The 17,152-nt window shown below is 45.4% G+C and overlaps 1 protein-coding gene across 3 annotated transcripts; it reads right to left on the bottom strand.

Moving 5' to 3' along the window:
* Positions 1-4: 4 nt before the first annotated feature.
* fam149a (family with sequence similarity 149 member A) lies at positions 5-13,811 on the bottom strand. 3 transcript variants are annotated; one of them, XM_035531923.1, is made up of 15 exons: positions 13,595-13,811; positions 10,206-10,298; positions 9,893-10,025; positions 6,644-6,786; positions 6,316-6,438; positions 5,288-5,452; positions 4,745-4,929; positions 4,378-4,529; positions 4,159-4,247; positions 3,673-3,819; positions 3,090-3,213; positions 2,700-2,813; positions 2,237-2,330; positions 1,790-1,948; positions 5-800 (listed from the first exon to the last, which is right to left on the bottom strand). In XM_035531923.1, exons 1-15 carry the CDS (start codon positions 13,786-13,788, stop codon positions 733-735), a joined length of 1,983 nt encoding a protein of 660 aa, XP_035387816.1. In that variant the 5' UTR covers positions 13,789-13,811; the 3' UTR covers positions 5-732. The 3 variants fall into 3 exon arrangements, with proteins under 3 accessions (XP_035387816.1, XP_035387817.1, XP_035387818.1); XM_035531924.1 differs by lacking the exon at positions 13,595-13,811 and adding an exon at positions 10,995-11,267; XM_035531925.1 differs by lacking the exon at positions 2,700-2,813.
* Between the last annotated feature and the right edge of the window lie 3,341 nt (positions 13,812-17,152).

Here is a 17,152-nt window from a genome sequence, read left to right as displayed (position 1 = left end):
CACACACACACACACACACAGACAGACTTCCACAACAGACCTTGGATACAGTGTTATCTAATCCCCTGTGAAGTGCAAGGTGATAGTCGAACTAGTTTGTGAATAATCGAATTAGAACATGGGTTGCAAAAAAGCCTTACCATAATTAAAACAAATTATTATCCCAGAGTGTCTTCTGCTTGACTTCACATTTCACGTGACATGTGACATAAGATAAGTCATTGCTAGATGAGCAAACACCAAAAAAACTTTTTAAAGAAGTGGAAAGATATATCAAAGCTTTTCATATTTTGCAGTTTTATTCCCACATTTTGTTCACCACATAAAATTTCATTGCAATGTTTGTTATGAAACTCGTGATGACAGCAACAGAAATAACACTGTCACTTAGGTTCTTATTCACCAACATGCAATAAACAATTCTGTTTATTGTTTACATAAATACAGTTTACATTTCACATACACAGTTATTTGACATTCAGTACAAGCATGCAATCCAAAACAGAAAATAACCCTTTTCAGCAAGGTTACATAACTGCTGATAGCTTTCTGTATAGGTCATTTACATGCAAACAGCAGGTGAGCGCAACACACTTCATAAGTGGCAAAGCGGCACGCTGTAAGTAACCAGAAAAAGCAAAAAGAATGGAAATAGCTTTGTCCATCCACATTACTGCAAACCTCGCTGAGGCCGAGCTCTGCTCTCTGCACCGTTAGTCCACGTGAACCGTGCTATGGCATTACCACATGACACCTCTTCCGCCCATGCAATGGAAAGCGAGTCAGTGACCTCCGAGCACCTGAGAATTGTGAAATCCAGACCTTATCTGTTGCTTCTGTCCTTATACTGTATTCTCAAATACACTGGCAAAAGAATGCATTCACCCCAAAACATTGCATTCACCCCCAAAATAATGGCAAAAATACTATATGTAATATAATACATGTATTGTATGAATTTCTCTGTGGCGATCATATGGAAATCATAATGCAGTTCTTTGGGTCTTCTACCAGAGCATCACGTCACATTAGATTAGGCATGGCACACTTCTCATGTGCCCATTCTATCATGCTTTGTAGGTCACGAGCAGTTCCTTGTTTCTCTACACTAGTCTCTTTCTTCACATCTGTCCATAACACTACCCAAGAACTCTACAAGCTTTTTATGTACCTTTTAGAAAACTGTAACGTCATCTTTCTTTCTGCCTCTGAGGGTTATTAGTGATTAGTATCGTGTGGTACACCCTAAGGTCATTCTGATCCACTGTCCTATTTATGGTGCATTATTATAGGGCATTACTGTCTCGTCAAGGTGCCAAACATGTAATGTTTTGACTCTCTGGCCTCTCGACTTTACGATGCTCTTCTTTACAGGCAGGGCCTTCTTCTGTGCTGATGTAGGAAAAGTCTGTCAGGCCCTAACAGAACACTTATAATCAACTGGGGACCTTTAGTTAGGTCCGTCATGCCAGTGGTGCAACTGGCCAGGTAATATCTGACCACTGTGTTTAGTTCCCTAAAACTTGAGTGCTATCGATATAAAGGATTGTTTGAATCCCACCTGATTCTAACTACACCAACTACTACACCACACCGACTAGAATGTTTTCATTGAAGCTGACAGTACACATTAAATTCATAGTCATTGTTTTATTTGAAATCCAATGTGCTGCAGTGCAGAGCCCAAACAACACAAACCGGGAAATTACTCACTGACTGCACTATATGCGTTACCAGTGGGTAAATAATAGTAACCGTGCCTTATGCAGAGTTTTGCTCTGAAGTTTACCTATAGCTCCGGACACAGGGATGTTCCCTGCCTCCCCGTCAGTGGAAGAGAGGAGGTTTATGCGTCTCCTTGGGGTTGTGGCACATTCAGAAAAGCCACTGGATGTGGAACAGGTGATGCCCATGCTGAAGCCTGTCACACCCATGGGTGTGCTATGACCTGGGACACAAAAGCAATCAGAATAAACCACATAAAAAGCAGATCTATTCAGAATCATGTGGCACAGAGTATAAAAGTAGTTTCTAGACTAATAAGAAAATGCAAAAGACATATTTGTTACGCCTTACGTCTACGTGGGAGTTGCACCTGGCAGTTTAGACTTGATAGTAAATGACACTACCAGAACACTATTCTAATTTCACATTATTTAGCAGAAACTAGATCTCATAACTAAATTACATCTTATTTTGTTAAAACGGCGAGGACACAAACACAGGCCAAGTTCACCTTTGTCACCTGTTCCGAGGAGAAGACCCCTCCCAGACTTCATGATACAGAAGAAGTCCATGGGCATGAAAGAACTTTTCATGAGCATCTCAGACTGCAGAATGGAGGACGACATGAGTTACAACTGGCTCTGCGTAAGGCACGGTTACTATGGAAGCAGGAGAACTGGTTAGAGGAACAACAGACTTAAAACAGACAACAGACATTGAGAACTGCCATAATAATTTCCTCTCCTAATTAAAAAGCAACCCTACAATTGTACAATGTCAATATACTAATACTGCCAGTTCATATCTGCATCTTGGCAACAGCTACATGTCTCTGCATGCCGGGGAAACAAGCCTAATTGGACCTTGTTTTCCAATGCAAACAAAACTGTAGTTAAACAATTGAATTGTATCATGTTCTCTTCCTGTTGCACAAGAAGTTCGGTGTCTTCTAAGCAGTGAGGCGTGAGTCTTACTCTGAACGTGAGTGTGGTTTTAGGCCAGGACAGCAGCGGAGTGGGCTCTCGCAGGGGTGGGAGGCTGGACCCTGGCCGCATGGCCCCGCCCACTCTCGCCACCCTCCCTTTGAGCTGTTAAACATCAGATGCAAGACAGCCTGTAAATCTCATCCCACCCCTCTCAATGTCAGATTAAGACAAAAAGCGTAAAAGGTATGAGGTAGAATACGTTACAGAATGACTCCCCAGCCACTAAATAAGAGCTTGATAAATGAGATGCAACTGAGAGGTGATAAATACTGAAATACAGAACAGGCAAATAGAGGACTAGGTTAAAGGAAGGATGGACAGAAGGGTGGACAGACAGACAGTGACACCAGGGGGCAGCCGTGCGGACTGTTGCGTTACCTGCGTGCGTCTGGGACGGACGGTGTTGCCGTCCCGCTCGACAGGGTCAGCGTGGGGGAGAGGAAGTCTGTGGTTAGGGACAGCACCCACGGACAGGGCCAGCAGGTCCTCAGCTACGGTGGATCTGCAGCAGACAGACAGGTGCATGCACGCACCCACCCACCCACACACACACACAGCAGTTAGAAACTGCATGTTTATTTATGTCTCGTGTGCCCGCTAGCGCTGTGATCAGATCTGGTTTGAAATTTTAGTTAATTGGGGTGTGGTGGCGCCTTCGGGAACAATTTAACAGGCTGCTTTTCAAGGGCGTCGTCACTCAGATGGCCTTTTCCTCGGGATAACGGGACCCTGGATATGTCTCCATTTCAAAACCTTCTGCTGATTATTCTATTCTGACTTGCATCATGTACAAAATTTGCTAGACTGCAACAGACACACAAACGGCCATTGCTCGGGTCTCCCAGATAGACACAAGGAAAAGGAGTGCCATGGATCTCTGCACACCCGGCAGAGCCATTAATCATTCATCTCGCTCTGTGGTTTTGTGGGACAATAGCAGGCATCTGGGCATATGGCTTACAGTCTGGTTCCTCTTCGGCAGGGGAGGTGCAGTCGCGACTGGGTCCTGAGCCTGGAGACCCCGCGTCTGGGTGAGGCTGCGCTCCGGCCCCTCGGCCCCAGGGCCTGCAAGCAGAGCATCGCGCCGTTCCCATCGTCCGAGTTGCACCTACACCAGAGTCGACACAAAGCAGGTGGCCTGCTTCAGCAAACTGGAACTTTCCTCAGCAGAAGATAAAAATCCCATATGTATCACCTTCCTATATTTCCTCAATAGAAATCATCACAGTCCCTTTGGATAAACAAGACACAAGTTAACACTTTCACCATCAATTATGGGCAAGACAACCCAGAGCTCAGTGTTGGCGGACAGGGTGTGGGACCCTTGTTCTGGATTGCATGTTATTAATGAGCAACAGTTGCCTGTGTAGTATTAAGGGCTGCAAAGATTTGATGGCTTTGCAGAGATCAGACAGAGCTTTGCTGAATCCAGAGGACTTACGCTGACCTTTCACCCTGTCCCTGCGGTCTCTGCTGCAGTGGCTTTGCACGGATTGTCATAACGCCATTTAAATTCATCTTGAAGATGCTCGAGTCCTAATCAAACATGCAATGAGAGAGAGAGAGAGAGAGAGAGAGACAGAAAGAAAGGTAGAGTTCATTTCCAGCAGTAGGACGCAGCATTCTGTAACTGTAGCACTCTGTTTTTTTAGTTGTAGGTTGTTACCTGTGAATTACTGTTGGCCCATAATAACCTGCTCCTGCTACTGGGACCACTGCTCGGGGAGACGTGAGCACCCCCCCTTGATGGGAGGGGAGATAAGGGCTCGCACAACGTTTGGCTGGAGCTCTGCGGAATCTTCCTCCTTGTGACTCCATCTGTGTGAGGTCAGGGGAAAACTCTGTCGGTGCTGGGAGCGCTGGCATATTAGCGAGTCTTAACGTTAGCGAAACGTTAACAGCAGGGACATGGCAAGGTGGAGGAGGTTTATACAGCACGCACAGATTAAGAGAGTACAGACAGCATGCAGCAACACAGTTGGCCTCGTGTGCCTGCATATTAGTGCTGAGGCGGGCAGGGCACGTAGACCCACCTGAGCACTGCTCCTCCCAGTGCTTGTGCAGGATCTTCTGGAGCAGACCCACCACCTCCCACCAAACGTCATTGAATAGCACGCTGGCCACATCGTCACGGAGACAGGCGCCAGGGGACACGGGGGGCACCCCAGGACGCCAGGCCCTGGCGGAGGGTGCCCGCTTGTCTACGCGCTTGCTCTCTCTGCGACAGGGTGGGGGGGGGGGGGGGGGGGGGGGGGCGAATTGAGAGACTGTCAGCATCACGGCGCAGACGCATATGGCCCAGCGAACGGAGCCACAGCCCATGAGGGGTGTGATTAACAGGACCCATCAATGGCATAAATGTGAACTAGAGAGCGGTCACAAACAGTTCCGTTGGATGCTTTAATATCTACTGAAAATAGCTGATCGAGAGCCGAATTTTACTGTGAAATAAAGCAAACATCAGCCAATGCAATGGTAACACGTTACTGCACGGTGTGCGGTACAAAAGGAGAAGCTGAACGAGATGAAATTAGAAAAACAGCAGACTGATAGCGCAACAAACCCGTGTGACCTACGTCTCTTTCCCATCATAAGCCAGGAACTCCTCTATCCTTCCATCCGCCACATAGACCTCCTCGGACTGGACACCAGACAGCGAGAGCTGAGGGAGGGGTAGCCTGGAGCTGAGAGACGGATTAGGCCATGGTCCCAGGGCAAGTCCATGGCCATCCACATGCAGCCTGCAGCGGAGATAGTGAGAGGGTGGTGAGTCTTGCCTCAGACAGACCAGATGAAGAAATGCAGGCATTTCTCATGCTGTGACATGCTTTTACGCCACGTAGCACACTCTCAATCATACGTAGGAGTCTCGCGCTCGACGGCAAGACCGTGGATTGACATGGAATAAAAACAATTGCGATTCACATCCTGACAGTGGACGAATGCAGCCTGATGAATGAGAGGAGAGCAAGCCCTGAAACCAATGCATAGCATGAATTCAGGCATCAACAGTCAAACCACTGGACATGAAAGACTGACTGTAAAAAGAAGCAAATCTTCAAAAAGTTTAGATTTCATAAGAAACATTAACCTGATATGGAACGTTAAGATGATGAATTCAAGAAACTTAAAAGGATCAGCTAGGCAGCTGGTCAGCAGTACAGTCTGATGTACCACAGCTGGGATTAAGGTTATAATATAGGTGCTCTCAGTGTAAAGGGAGCACAGCAACACTCCATGCAATGTGCCAGTCTGACATCTGAAAGCTCTTCTGTTATATCAGTTGTCTAAGCATGGCAAACATGCTTTCATGCCCAGTACACAAGCTGTATGTGGCCTTCATCCTGCTCCTACTGGTGAGCTACTGAAGAAACATGAAATAGGTTGCAACTAAATTATTTAAACTATGAACTAGCTCAAATCATATAAACATAAATGGATAAAAGTTGAGAAAAGTGAATATGGAAAAAGCCTGATCACTAAATGCGAACCACCACAGGGCATGAACCCTGAGATAAACTCTGTGCTGTGATGGCAGACAGGCAGGGGATAAGTGTTGTGCGCTTTCAGTCAAGAGGCCTGGCAGGAGGGTACGCGAGCTTACCCGCCTTGCCGGCCACTCCGGGCTGCGCACGGTGCCTGAAGGGCAGCCCCGACACTGCCGGCTCGCCGGTGAATGTACTGCAACCCCTCCTGACTCACTGGCCCCAGACGCGTCCCTAAAATCCTGTGGCGCAAGCAAACGTGCATGAGCAGCAATAACACCAACAATTCTAATACCAATAATTATAGCAACAACAATAACAAAGCAAACCAAAGGCCGCAAGGAACGTTTTCTGAACTAAAGCAAAGACACGGGGAAAAATATAAAGAAGACGGCCTCTGCGGATGCATGAGGGTCTGCCACGTATGTAGGTCTGTCCCGCGTGTACCTGAGGTGAGGGGAGCGGGCGTTCCACTCCTCACACTCTTTCTGCAGGGCCTCGCTGGTATTGCTCGCTTTGCCTTCGTACAGCAGGTCGTCCAGCGCGCTGAAGAGCTGCCACACTCGCTGAACGTTCACCTGGTCAAACTCCTGCACGCAAACAGATGTCACGGCATAGTGCAACACCACCAGGGGGTGCTGTCGAGTACACACCTCCTGCGCTGTGCTTCACAAGCACTCGTGGCGTAGACGAAGGTCGGCAGGTCACATCAATAGGTCACAGCAATGGGTGTAACAATACTTGTAACATTCCAAAGATGAATTTTTCCAGACCGCAGGAGCTCTTGTTCAGAGTGACTTACAATAGTGCTCAGCTGTCTCCATGGAAGGAATGCTTATGATAGTATACTAGAGCCAAGTCTAAGGATCCCATTAAACTAAGATATGTCAAAGGGAAAACACACAAACACAGTTTTTAAAAAGTGGTGATTATTTAAAGGCCTTGCAATGATTAGAGATCATTTAAGTGCTTCTTGAAGAGGTGGTTCTTCGGTCTACATTTGAAGATGGCAAAAGGTTCCGTGATTGTTATGGCTAAACATTCTCCTGTCACGGTACGCCAGGTACCCAGCCAGAGACGCACACACACACACACACACACACACACACACACACACACACACACACACACACACACACACACACACACACACACACACACACACACACAGAGCCTACCTCATTCCCTCATTAACAATCCCCAGTTTACTGACCACCTTCACATTGTTTTTGTGTCTCCCTATTTATAGCCCACAGGCACATTGGTCCACGACTAGCATTCCTGAACTACAGGCTGTAACACATCTCTGAGAAGAAGGTGGCGATGCTGAACAAAGTTTTGCACCTGCCAATCGTGTTTGACTGCCTCCTGAAGGACAAACGTCATGCTCTGTCCCTGAGCTGCTCTCCCCTGAGGTCATACACATCTCCAGCGCGCAAGGCTGCATTTCCTGTGAAGCCCATGCAGCTGGCCAGAGTCCACAGCAGGGCTGATGAGCGCGAGAGAGCAAGCAACCTCTTGGCCTTGCTGCACGCCTCAAGATCCATGCTCTCGCAACATCGTCCCATGGCACGTCCCGCCATCCAAGAGCCAGTCCTCCCTCCAGCATGGGCTCCATCTGCTGGGACGTAGACCTTGACATCGCTGCAGCTAACCCACACCCACGCTGTCCACCTGGCAGATTTTATGTCCCTCTGAGGTGCAGAACAGCGCTCATCTTGGTTCCTCAAATTCCGCCCTCGGTTCAGGTCACTCTGGATCCGCTCGGATGGCTCAGCTAATAACGTCTTGCTACTGCTGGCCGGTGATGCCCAAAAACATCATCCAGCATGTCTCCTCGTGTGCGTAGGAGTGCACCACGCAAAAGGCAACGTACTCTACCTGCTGGTAAACTGCTACCCCTGCTTACACCACACCATCAGTGGTGTCACCTGGCTGAGGACTTTGTTACAGACCAGCTGGCCTCTGAGGGGAACATGGTCTTTCTGGTGGTGGTGGATCACGTCTCAAAAATGGTGCACATCATCCCCCTATCAGTGCTGCTGACAGCCCTGGAAACCACTGACCTCTTTTACGCCCCATGTTTCGACAGTTCTGGCTGCCTTGTGCATTGTGTCAGACCGGGGAATCCAGTTCACCTCCAGAGCATGGCGTGAACTATTCAGAAAGCTCAACATCACGGTAAGCTTCACATCAGGATACCATGCTCAAGCCAATAGACAGGTACAAAGGGTAACTCAAGAGCTGGGGAAGTTCCTAAGGCTGTACTGCCAGGAGAACCCCGATACTGGAGCCTTTCTCAACAGGAGACACTTTCTACGCCATGCGGGATCGAGGCACACCCCTTTAGAGTATCTTCTATGCTACCAACCACCACTCTACCCCTAGAATCCCCTGAAGTCTGACCAACCTGCTGTCCAGGTTGGATGTCAGAGGAGTGAACATGTCTGGGAGGAGACCCGGCAGACTTTATAGTTGCAATCTGCCATTGCCATGTTTACGAGGTAGGCAGACCGAAGAAGAGTTGAGACCTCTGCATACCAACCTTGGGACTGAGTGAGTGGCTACAAAGGACAGCTGAGTGGGAGCCACGGGCAAGTTCACCCGCAAGTATGCCGGACCATATGCCATCATTATACGGATCAATATCATCACCTCCAGGGTGGGCTTGCCGTGCATCGTTGCCCTTCCACATCTCCACCCTGGTCAGGGTGATCACCGTACCCCTGAACAATGATGTCACCGCTGCTGGAGCACTGCCGCCACTGCTGGAGCAGGACAGAGGGTGCCATGTACCGAGTACTGTGTTTCCTCGACACTGCGAGGAAAGGGCAGCATTGCTTAGTGGATTGGGAGGGCTATGGTCCAGAAGAGCGGAGCTGGGTGCCTGCATCGCAAATCTCGGATTCTGACCCAATCGCCTCCTTCCACCGTGCGTACCCGTCCTAGCCTTCTCCGCGTTGTGTTCCCGGAGGTGGACAGGATTCTAAAAGGGGGGCATCATGGTGTGCCAGGCACCCATCCAGAGGGACACACCCACTGATTCACTCACAGACACACACACACACTGCCTATCTCGTTCACGATTCCGTTTACTGATCACCTTCGCCTGTACCTTGTTTGTGTTTCTCAAGGTGTGCCCCAAGGATCAGTTCTTGCCCCCCACCTTTTTTACTTATATATCACCCATTGAACAAATGATCTATAGCCATGGACTCAGCCTTCATTGTTATGTAGGTGACGTTCAATTAATGTATGTGTCAATTCCACGATCATTACCAATAATACTTCTAGTAGCACCTCCCTGGTACATATGGTGACAGCATGTATCTTTGATTTCAAATTCTGGATGAATCAGAATTTAAAAAAAAAAAAAAAAAAAAGCTCATCTGCTCACTTTTCATCATACTTTGCTTTCATCTTTACATCTTTCAAATCTCAATTAAAGACTTTCCTTTTTACTCAACGCTATTCTACTCCCCCCCCCAACCCCCCCGATATTTCTGTGAAGCGACCTTGGGAATGACACAGGCGCTATATAGATGTATCAAGAGATCAAAAACAAACAAACAAATAAAAACAATAATCCTAACCTAAAAGGAATATTCCTGGAACACAGAATTGTTAGCTGAGTGTTTGAATTAAAAATAATCAGTGAAAAATACAGTGAAAAAAATATGGCATGATGGCCCTTACATCGTATCTCCAGGAGTAAACAGAGCTGTGCTCGGTGGAGAAACCCATGGCACCATCGACGCTACCGGAACAGGAGGCGGGGTGGCTCACTGGGCTAATGGCACCGTCCGAGGCCTGAGGACAAGGCTGGACACTGTCAACACAACACGACCCGATGCATCGCAGTTAGTGCACAGCTCAGCATGGGTTACTCGCTAACCGGTCCCGATGCTGGTGTGGGCCCGCAAAGGTCTCATGTAGAGCATGAAACCTGATATGGATTTGCGCTGTAATGCGAGAGAACGTGGGTGCTATGCAGACACGGACCAATTACCTTTGGTTACTTGATAGGCCTCTGTTAACACTTCTGCTGAGTTGGACAGGGACTGAACAAAGGTGTTTGTCAGGATCTTTGAGAAACTTCTTCCTTGAACAGAAAATCAAGAAAATCAAAACATACACTTCCTGAACTTTAATTACTGTTGCATCTAGACAGAAAGTTGGCAATTGCTCCTTGTCAGTTCAGAGTATAATAAGACTCCCCCTTACATCAGGTAGCTTTTGAACTTACTTGACAGAATGAGACAATGTTTAAAACAGCTGTAGAAAATAAAGGCTTTGGAAGGGAAATAAATGTGTTTAAAACTACAACCACATTCAGTGTGCTGCTCCAAGCTTTCACTCTTTATCTGAAACTGCCCTCATTCCAGCTCATAATTACTGCATGAATATTTTAGACAGTACAAGACCAAGGTACAATATACAGCCACGCTCAAGTGTCACTACGATGATTTCTGGCTTCCAAAAAAGGAGGGCGCATCAGTTGTTTCACACGCTGATGTTTTACATGATCTGACTTTCAATATTCAATAAAGTATAGAAACATTAGTTTTATGCTATCAAAAAGTAGAACAAGTAAAAGAATGGTCAAGATTATTAAACTTATTATTAGGTTATTAAATATTAAATATTAATACCATACTGAGATACACAAACACTACAGCATGATAAAATTACATGTGTTTGGAGTGTAGAGAAAATGATCAAAAACCATCTTTTTTAATTGAGCCCACTGGTCTGTCCTGCCAGGCACTGAATTGCCATAAATGTATTAATAACTTACCCAATGACAATGAGTCCTGCATCCCTACCAGGGAGCCCTGTGCTGGTGCAGTCTGACCCTGTTGCAGCTGGCATGATTGACCAGGGCGGGCACCTGTCCCGTGCCCATGCATGGGTACAGCATGCTGCAGCACTCTGGTATACAATCCAGGCTGGAGGACTCATGTAACTAGCAGGTCTCGCCTGTCCACCTATACAACCGAGTTCCAGGTGAGAACTCGTTTACCCATTAAGTTCAGTGCAAACCCCAGGGTTAAGATTGCTAGGTTTGGTACAGAATATAGTCTGCTCACCTTGACCCCCCCCCCCCCCCCACACTTCCCCAGAGCTTCCCTGCTCGTTTCACTCCATCAGTAGAGTGGCACACGCCCGTGGCTCCTTCTCCTGTGTCTCAGATGAGTAATGGGAGGACCCCAGCGTGTCTTGGGAGCGTTTCTGCTCTTTCCTCTCTTAATCGTTCTTTCTATTTGCAACCACAGCTGACACGGCCTCCCAGCAACAGAGGCACCATGATATGCCCTAGAGGAAGTGAAGCCTTTTAACAGGCAACACACAAAACCCACATACACAGGCCTTCGTGGACTCTGTTTAAACAGAAACACAAACATATGTCCTCCAATGTTATGAGAAATATTTAATTAGTTAGAAATCAAAATTTGTCCACTTACATATGGAACACCAATGGTTCAAAAAAACAAAGATACCAAATATATATAAATATATATATATATATATATATATATATATATATATATATATATATATATATATATATATATATATATATATATATATATATATATATATAGCTCAACAGATGGCAACATTTCACTGCTGGCGATCCTATTTCACAAGCGTAATCCGTCTGAGCGTATAAACACCATGCTCCCTAAATAAACAAAGAAAATGACTGGAACCCATGCAAAAATGGAGAGGCCTAATTAGAACTGAGAGGCAAAGGGGCCCAGGCCGCTGAAAGCAGCACCGCAAGCGATGAAGACAGAAAGGAAAAACTAATTAGCAGCACAACGAGGGCTTTTCGCGGTTCGCCGCCGTCGCATGTGGAAGTTCTCACATTTCGCTCGAGGAGCGAACGGCGTGGCCCACGCGGCAGGCCCTCGTGAAACATGCATAAGCCACGCGACAACAGAAAGGCCTGTCCGACTGACACGGACTCATCTTCTCGACCACTACAAAGGGACCGTGATTTCGCGGAGCGGATACCTTGTAACTGGCATGTTGCAGACGGGGCTTTGAAGCGGGCTGAATAGCGGCGAATGGGACCAGCTGAATTATCTGGATTTGAACAATGCGTGCATCTGGGTCTTTTCTGGCTCAGGCTTGGCTCGGTCTGAGCAGGTCATTAAAATGGGAAACGATCAAAGATTGTAGTTCATTGTGATTTAGATGCTTTACAAAAAATAATCACGTTTCATATTGTGACTTGACATATTTATGATATGTACTGGGAACGGCCTGTTAATGGTGGAACTATGAGTTTAACATTTGTGCTAGTCACAGAAATATTCATACCAATAAACTCAACTATACACTCACTACCAACTTTAATAGAAATATTTTTTTATGTATAATTTGGGGAGCAGATTACTCTCAACTGCTTTGCACAATACTCTCAAGTGCAACACCCACTACAATGCAATGTCTGTGTTTAAATTGACGCACTATCTAAATAAAATCTGACCACCATGAATGGGGCAGTGGGTGCCAAGAGCCAACGGACTGTCTGATAAAACATAGCCTATGAAATTAGGGTACTTACCAAAGTGGTCCGTAACTCTAGGTGCATTTGCAAGGTAGTTGTTTTAAAAGAGTGTGGTGAGTGTTATAGCCTTCTAATAAGATGTTATAACATACTGAAATATCATCAGTATGCTTCAAAACTGTGCTAAGACTGATATTATTTGAAATGTAATGCTGTACAATTCAAACTGATTTCATTGTGTTCTTTTCCAAATTGTCATATATTAAACGGTTTCCCCCAACTATTGTATGTCTGTCTACAAATGCTTAATCCACATCCTCACTATAGTACAAAAATAGTAAACGGGCCACCTCATTATGCGAGGTGGGAAGATTAGTTGGGATCCAAGGCGTAACTGAATACTAGCGTGGATCGGGCAATTAGATATGCCCAAGGAAAGACAACACCCTGACATAAACCATGCATTAATAGTAATCCCAAGGTGTGCTACTGAAGAAGAAAATTAAGTTAGTTAAGATAATTAAAACTTGTTTGCTATGTCACACATTTCAGTTTCGAAGTTGGTCTAGTGTCCAAATAGATTCCTTGGGTATAGAAAACATTAGTTTCTCACTATTCTCTTGCTACGTTAGAAATACAATAACGGTAAAACCTGTTAAAATGGTAAATAACGTTAATGATAACTTCAAAAACTAGGTATAGCTGACCTAACTAGCGTTAGGACGTCTAGGTTAAGTAGGTTAACGCACTCGAAAACGTAAAAAACACTTTAAGACAGATCCATTACGCTTGTTCTTCGTGTCACAAAGTTTATCAACAAACCTACCAATCTTCTAACCTCCTGAATATTATTTTTAGCATTTACAAACTATTCTTACTTTAGGATGTCGTATTTATCCCGGATGGAGACTCGAGTGCCGTGCGCTAGCGGGTGCAATCTCCTCCACGGAACAGTTCGCTCGGGCTCCATCGGGCACTTTTCCAAGTTTTCCCAAGTTTTCCAAGTTTGCTCCGTAACCTCCATGACACTTCGAGGCGTCAGAGGCACCCTGTTCCACACAGTCAGCTGCATTTGCAAGGAGACTACCTCCCACACATGTAAACAGCAGCGACCATGAATGCCAGCTGACTCTGAAACGACGCGTAAAATAATCCATCCTCAGCGCGTCAGAGCCCACCAGGTCCCCTAGAAGCAAAGCGTTTTCTGCGTCCTATAAGTAGCAGTTAGGATCTCTATTTAATAACGGTGGACTTTCAGAAGATGGTTTCAAAGGTATATAGGCTGGCTAGCATTTCTCGTTTGGCAGGATAGTCTACTAGCCATCTTAGTTACATGAGAGATTGAGGAATTAGCTTGTTTGTCGTGTTGTACTCTTCGATTTTAATCATCGTTTGTACTCGGATTAGTACATGGATAGATAGGTTAGCCATTTCATACATAATAAATGTATTCCAAGTAATTTCTTAACAATGGGACCACTTTTCACAAATAAATCTATGATCATTATCAGGTGCGTAATTAGCTTAGCTGTTTATTTATTTAGCATGTGAATGTTTTTGTTTAAAAATCATATGACTGATGGCATAAAGTATGTCTTATTTTCATTTTCACTAAATTTAAAAAATTCATAATTTGTAATTTCCTAGGACATTTAAACCATTCATTTGTAAGACGTCTCAATGGCCACCAGGTCGCGGTATTGCATAGCAAATATATTACGCTTCACTGCCCCCTACCTATTTTACTGAATTGTTTAATACTAATAACAAGAAAGCATTGTGCGGAAACGTGCCGAGGTTGACAATACAATTAATTTTAAAATTATTAATTTATTTTGTGAAACTTTCTATCATTCTGATGTAAAAGTGGTCATCCTTATGTTGCATAAAGCTTAGGTAAACTTTATTCTCAATAGTCAAGATAGCTGAGGTCCTTCACACATACTCCATTGTTCCTGCTTTCTCACCATCACTGAGTCTGAGTAACCCAATTAGGTAGCTACAGTTTGCATGTTTGGGAAAACATTTCTCCTGATAGAAATCATAAAGCTATTTGGTACTAGATAAATATTGCAATAGAGGCATAAAGTATAAGCTATTCATAACTTGCTTGTGAGTTTGCATTATTGTTATAGGGATCTTATAACAAGAAAATCACACAGAGTAAGAGACTGGGAGGGAGGAATTTTAGTGCAGAATTTTGAACATGAATGTCAACACTGCTAACACTGCTGGTGTTTGCATCTTAAACACTGCAACATGCTGACTCACTACCACAGCTGGCATGCCACTTCTACCCAAAAAGGCAGTGCATTTTTATTTGAGGCACGAGGTCACATAAAAAAAGAAAAGAAAAAGGCCAACATTTGTTTCATTTGTTTACCTGGTTCAAGTTACTTGGCAAATAAGTCATAATGCACAGGGAAACACATTAGCATATTTGTTCAGGAATCTTGGAATAGGCTGGTAATTGAATTTGACACTGCAATGCTATATCGCAAACTCAAGCACAGGGGCTTTGATCATGGCTAAAAGCATCGCCTGAGGTAGCACAGAGAAAAACTCCATTAGTTTGGTTTCTGTTTAAATAGATTTATGAATGCAGTTTCTTAGTGCTGCTCACAAACAGTGCACTTCTACACAGTCCTCGGGGCACGGTAAAATATCTCTTACTAATATGGCAAGAGTGATTTTTTTGTATGTCTGTTTTTTTAAAAGAACCTTACCCCTGTTTTAGAATTTGAATCATGACATTTGGCTTGTCGGAAAACTTTAGAAACACAATGAAAGTTTGCATTTTTGTAACAGGGTGTAGGTCCCACAGGTTTTGCATTGTCTAATGATGCAGTGCATTCATAAATCCTTGAAAAATGTGACTATCTTTCAGGCCAGCTGCTAAAAGAATGTCATGCTTTTTTTTTTTTTACCAAGTGTAAATTGAGTTGCAATTCTATTTTAATAACACTCTCTTATGTTGTTGAATTATTTATGAGAAGATCATTGTGTCATCCTAAACGAGAGACATGTCCTGTTAGGGGTAGCATGGGGAGAGCGTGTGTTTGACGTGACTTGACAGCAACCTTATTTATGAAATTGTGTATAAATAGAGCAAGAGGATACTGTGCGGTCAGGGTCATGGGGTCAGCGGCTGTGAATCCCGGGAGGTGGAGAGATGAGGTAGCTGACTTCGCCTTGGGAGAGCCTGTGACGAGAGGCACTGAAAGGTCATGTTGAACGTGATAGGGCCATAACTCAACCCCCCCCCCCGGCCTGGCGCCGTCCCACCCCTCAACGGGTGCCGCCCACCACACCTTTATGTCTTTGTTAAGGCTGTTGAGACGAGCTGAGACGTGTGGTCCACCTGACCTGAGAGGGTCTGCGTTCACTTTCAGAACTGTATGTTGAAGTGAAGGTATTTAGATGATGACTATATTCTGCATTTTTTGTTTAGAACACATCTAATTTAGGCTCTTGCTGTTCAGGCCAAATTCATCACGTGCACTTTTTTGGCATTGATGCTTGATACCTAAGGAAATATATTTCACAGAAACGAGCTCTTCACCATAGTTGACCACTAATTATGACAGTGTTGGAAGTGTACGCCTAGTTAAACAGATTACTCCTGCTCTGAGCCAACGAACCGCTCTGCTGCTAATAACCTCTCCTGATATGTTCCCTCATTCCTGCTCCGATTGAATGCCGTTCACCCAGCCTCTTCCAAGGGCTCTGAGCTCTGATTGGTCCTTCACCATGCTAATCCAAGGCTTGCTTCTGGTAACCGGAAAACGTGAGACACAAAGAGCACGCTAGTTTCGTCGCTGGAAGGCATGCGTGCCAGTGCGATGCCGAACAGAGCGCGCGTGCCGGTTTAGGATGCTCCGCGGAGCCAGCAGCTGCTCCACCTCATGCCTGTGCCGCTGTGCGGCTCCTGCGCCTGCATCCTGAAGCATCTACTGCACGGTCGCTGGTAGGTAATCGGGTCTCCGGCCTCTCAAGGGAGCTGCATGTGCAGCTGAAGGTTAAACACAAAGGGAGGCACATTCCTGAAGCGGGGTGATACGGAGATGAGAAACAGCCAGCCCGGATTGGATAGCTGGTACACAGGGAGAGGAATAGAAGCTAAAAAGAACGGAGGTGGCTGACATATGTGCTCGGGAGGGCGGGGGGGGGGGGGTGAGCCCCCACACAGAGGAGGCAAGCAGAGGGCTACGGATTTATCAGTGACATCGAATTTTTCATCCCTTGCAGCTAATAGTGATGTTACAGCCATGCAGAGACAGAATGGCCTCCTGTGAAGGTAAGTGCAATTTGCACTGAAGCATTGTGTTTTTTAAGCCTGTGCTTTGCAACGGTCCAACAGAAAAACCTTTCGAAATTCATCTTACTTATTTTATGTTGGAATGTGCTACGGTAATGTGGCACATAAACAGGAATGT

The sequence above is a fragment of the Electrophorus electricus genome, chromosome 12 (genome assembly GCF_013358815.1).
Source record: "Electrophorus electricus isolate fEleEle1 chromosome 12, fEleEle1.pri, whole genome shotgun sequence".
Classification (NCBI taxonomy): domain Eukaryota; kingdom Metazoa; phylum Chordata; class Actinopteri; order Gymnotiformes; family Gymnotidae; genus Electrophorus; species Electrophorus electricus.
The sequence above is the reverse complement of the archived record's forward strand: the minus strand, read 5'-3'. Positions and strand labels throughout refer to the sequence as shown.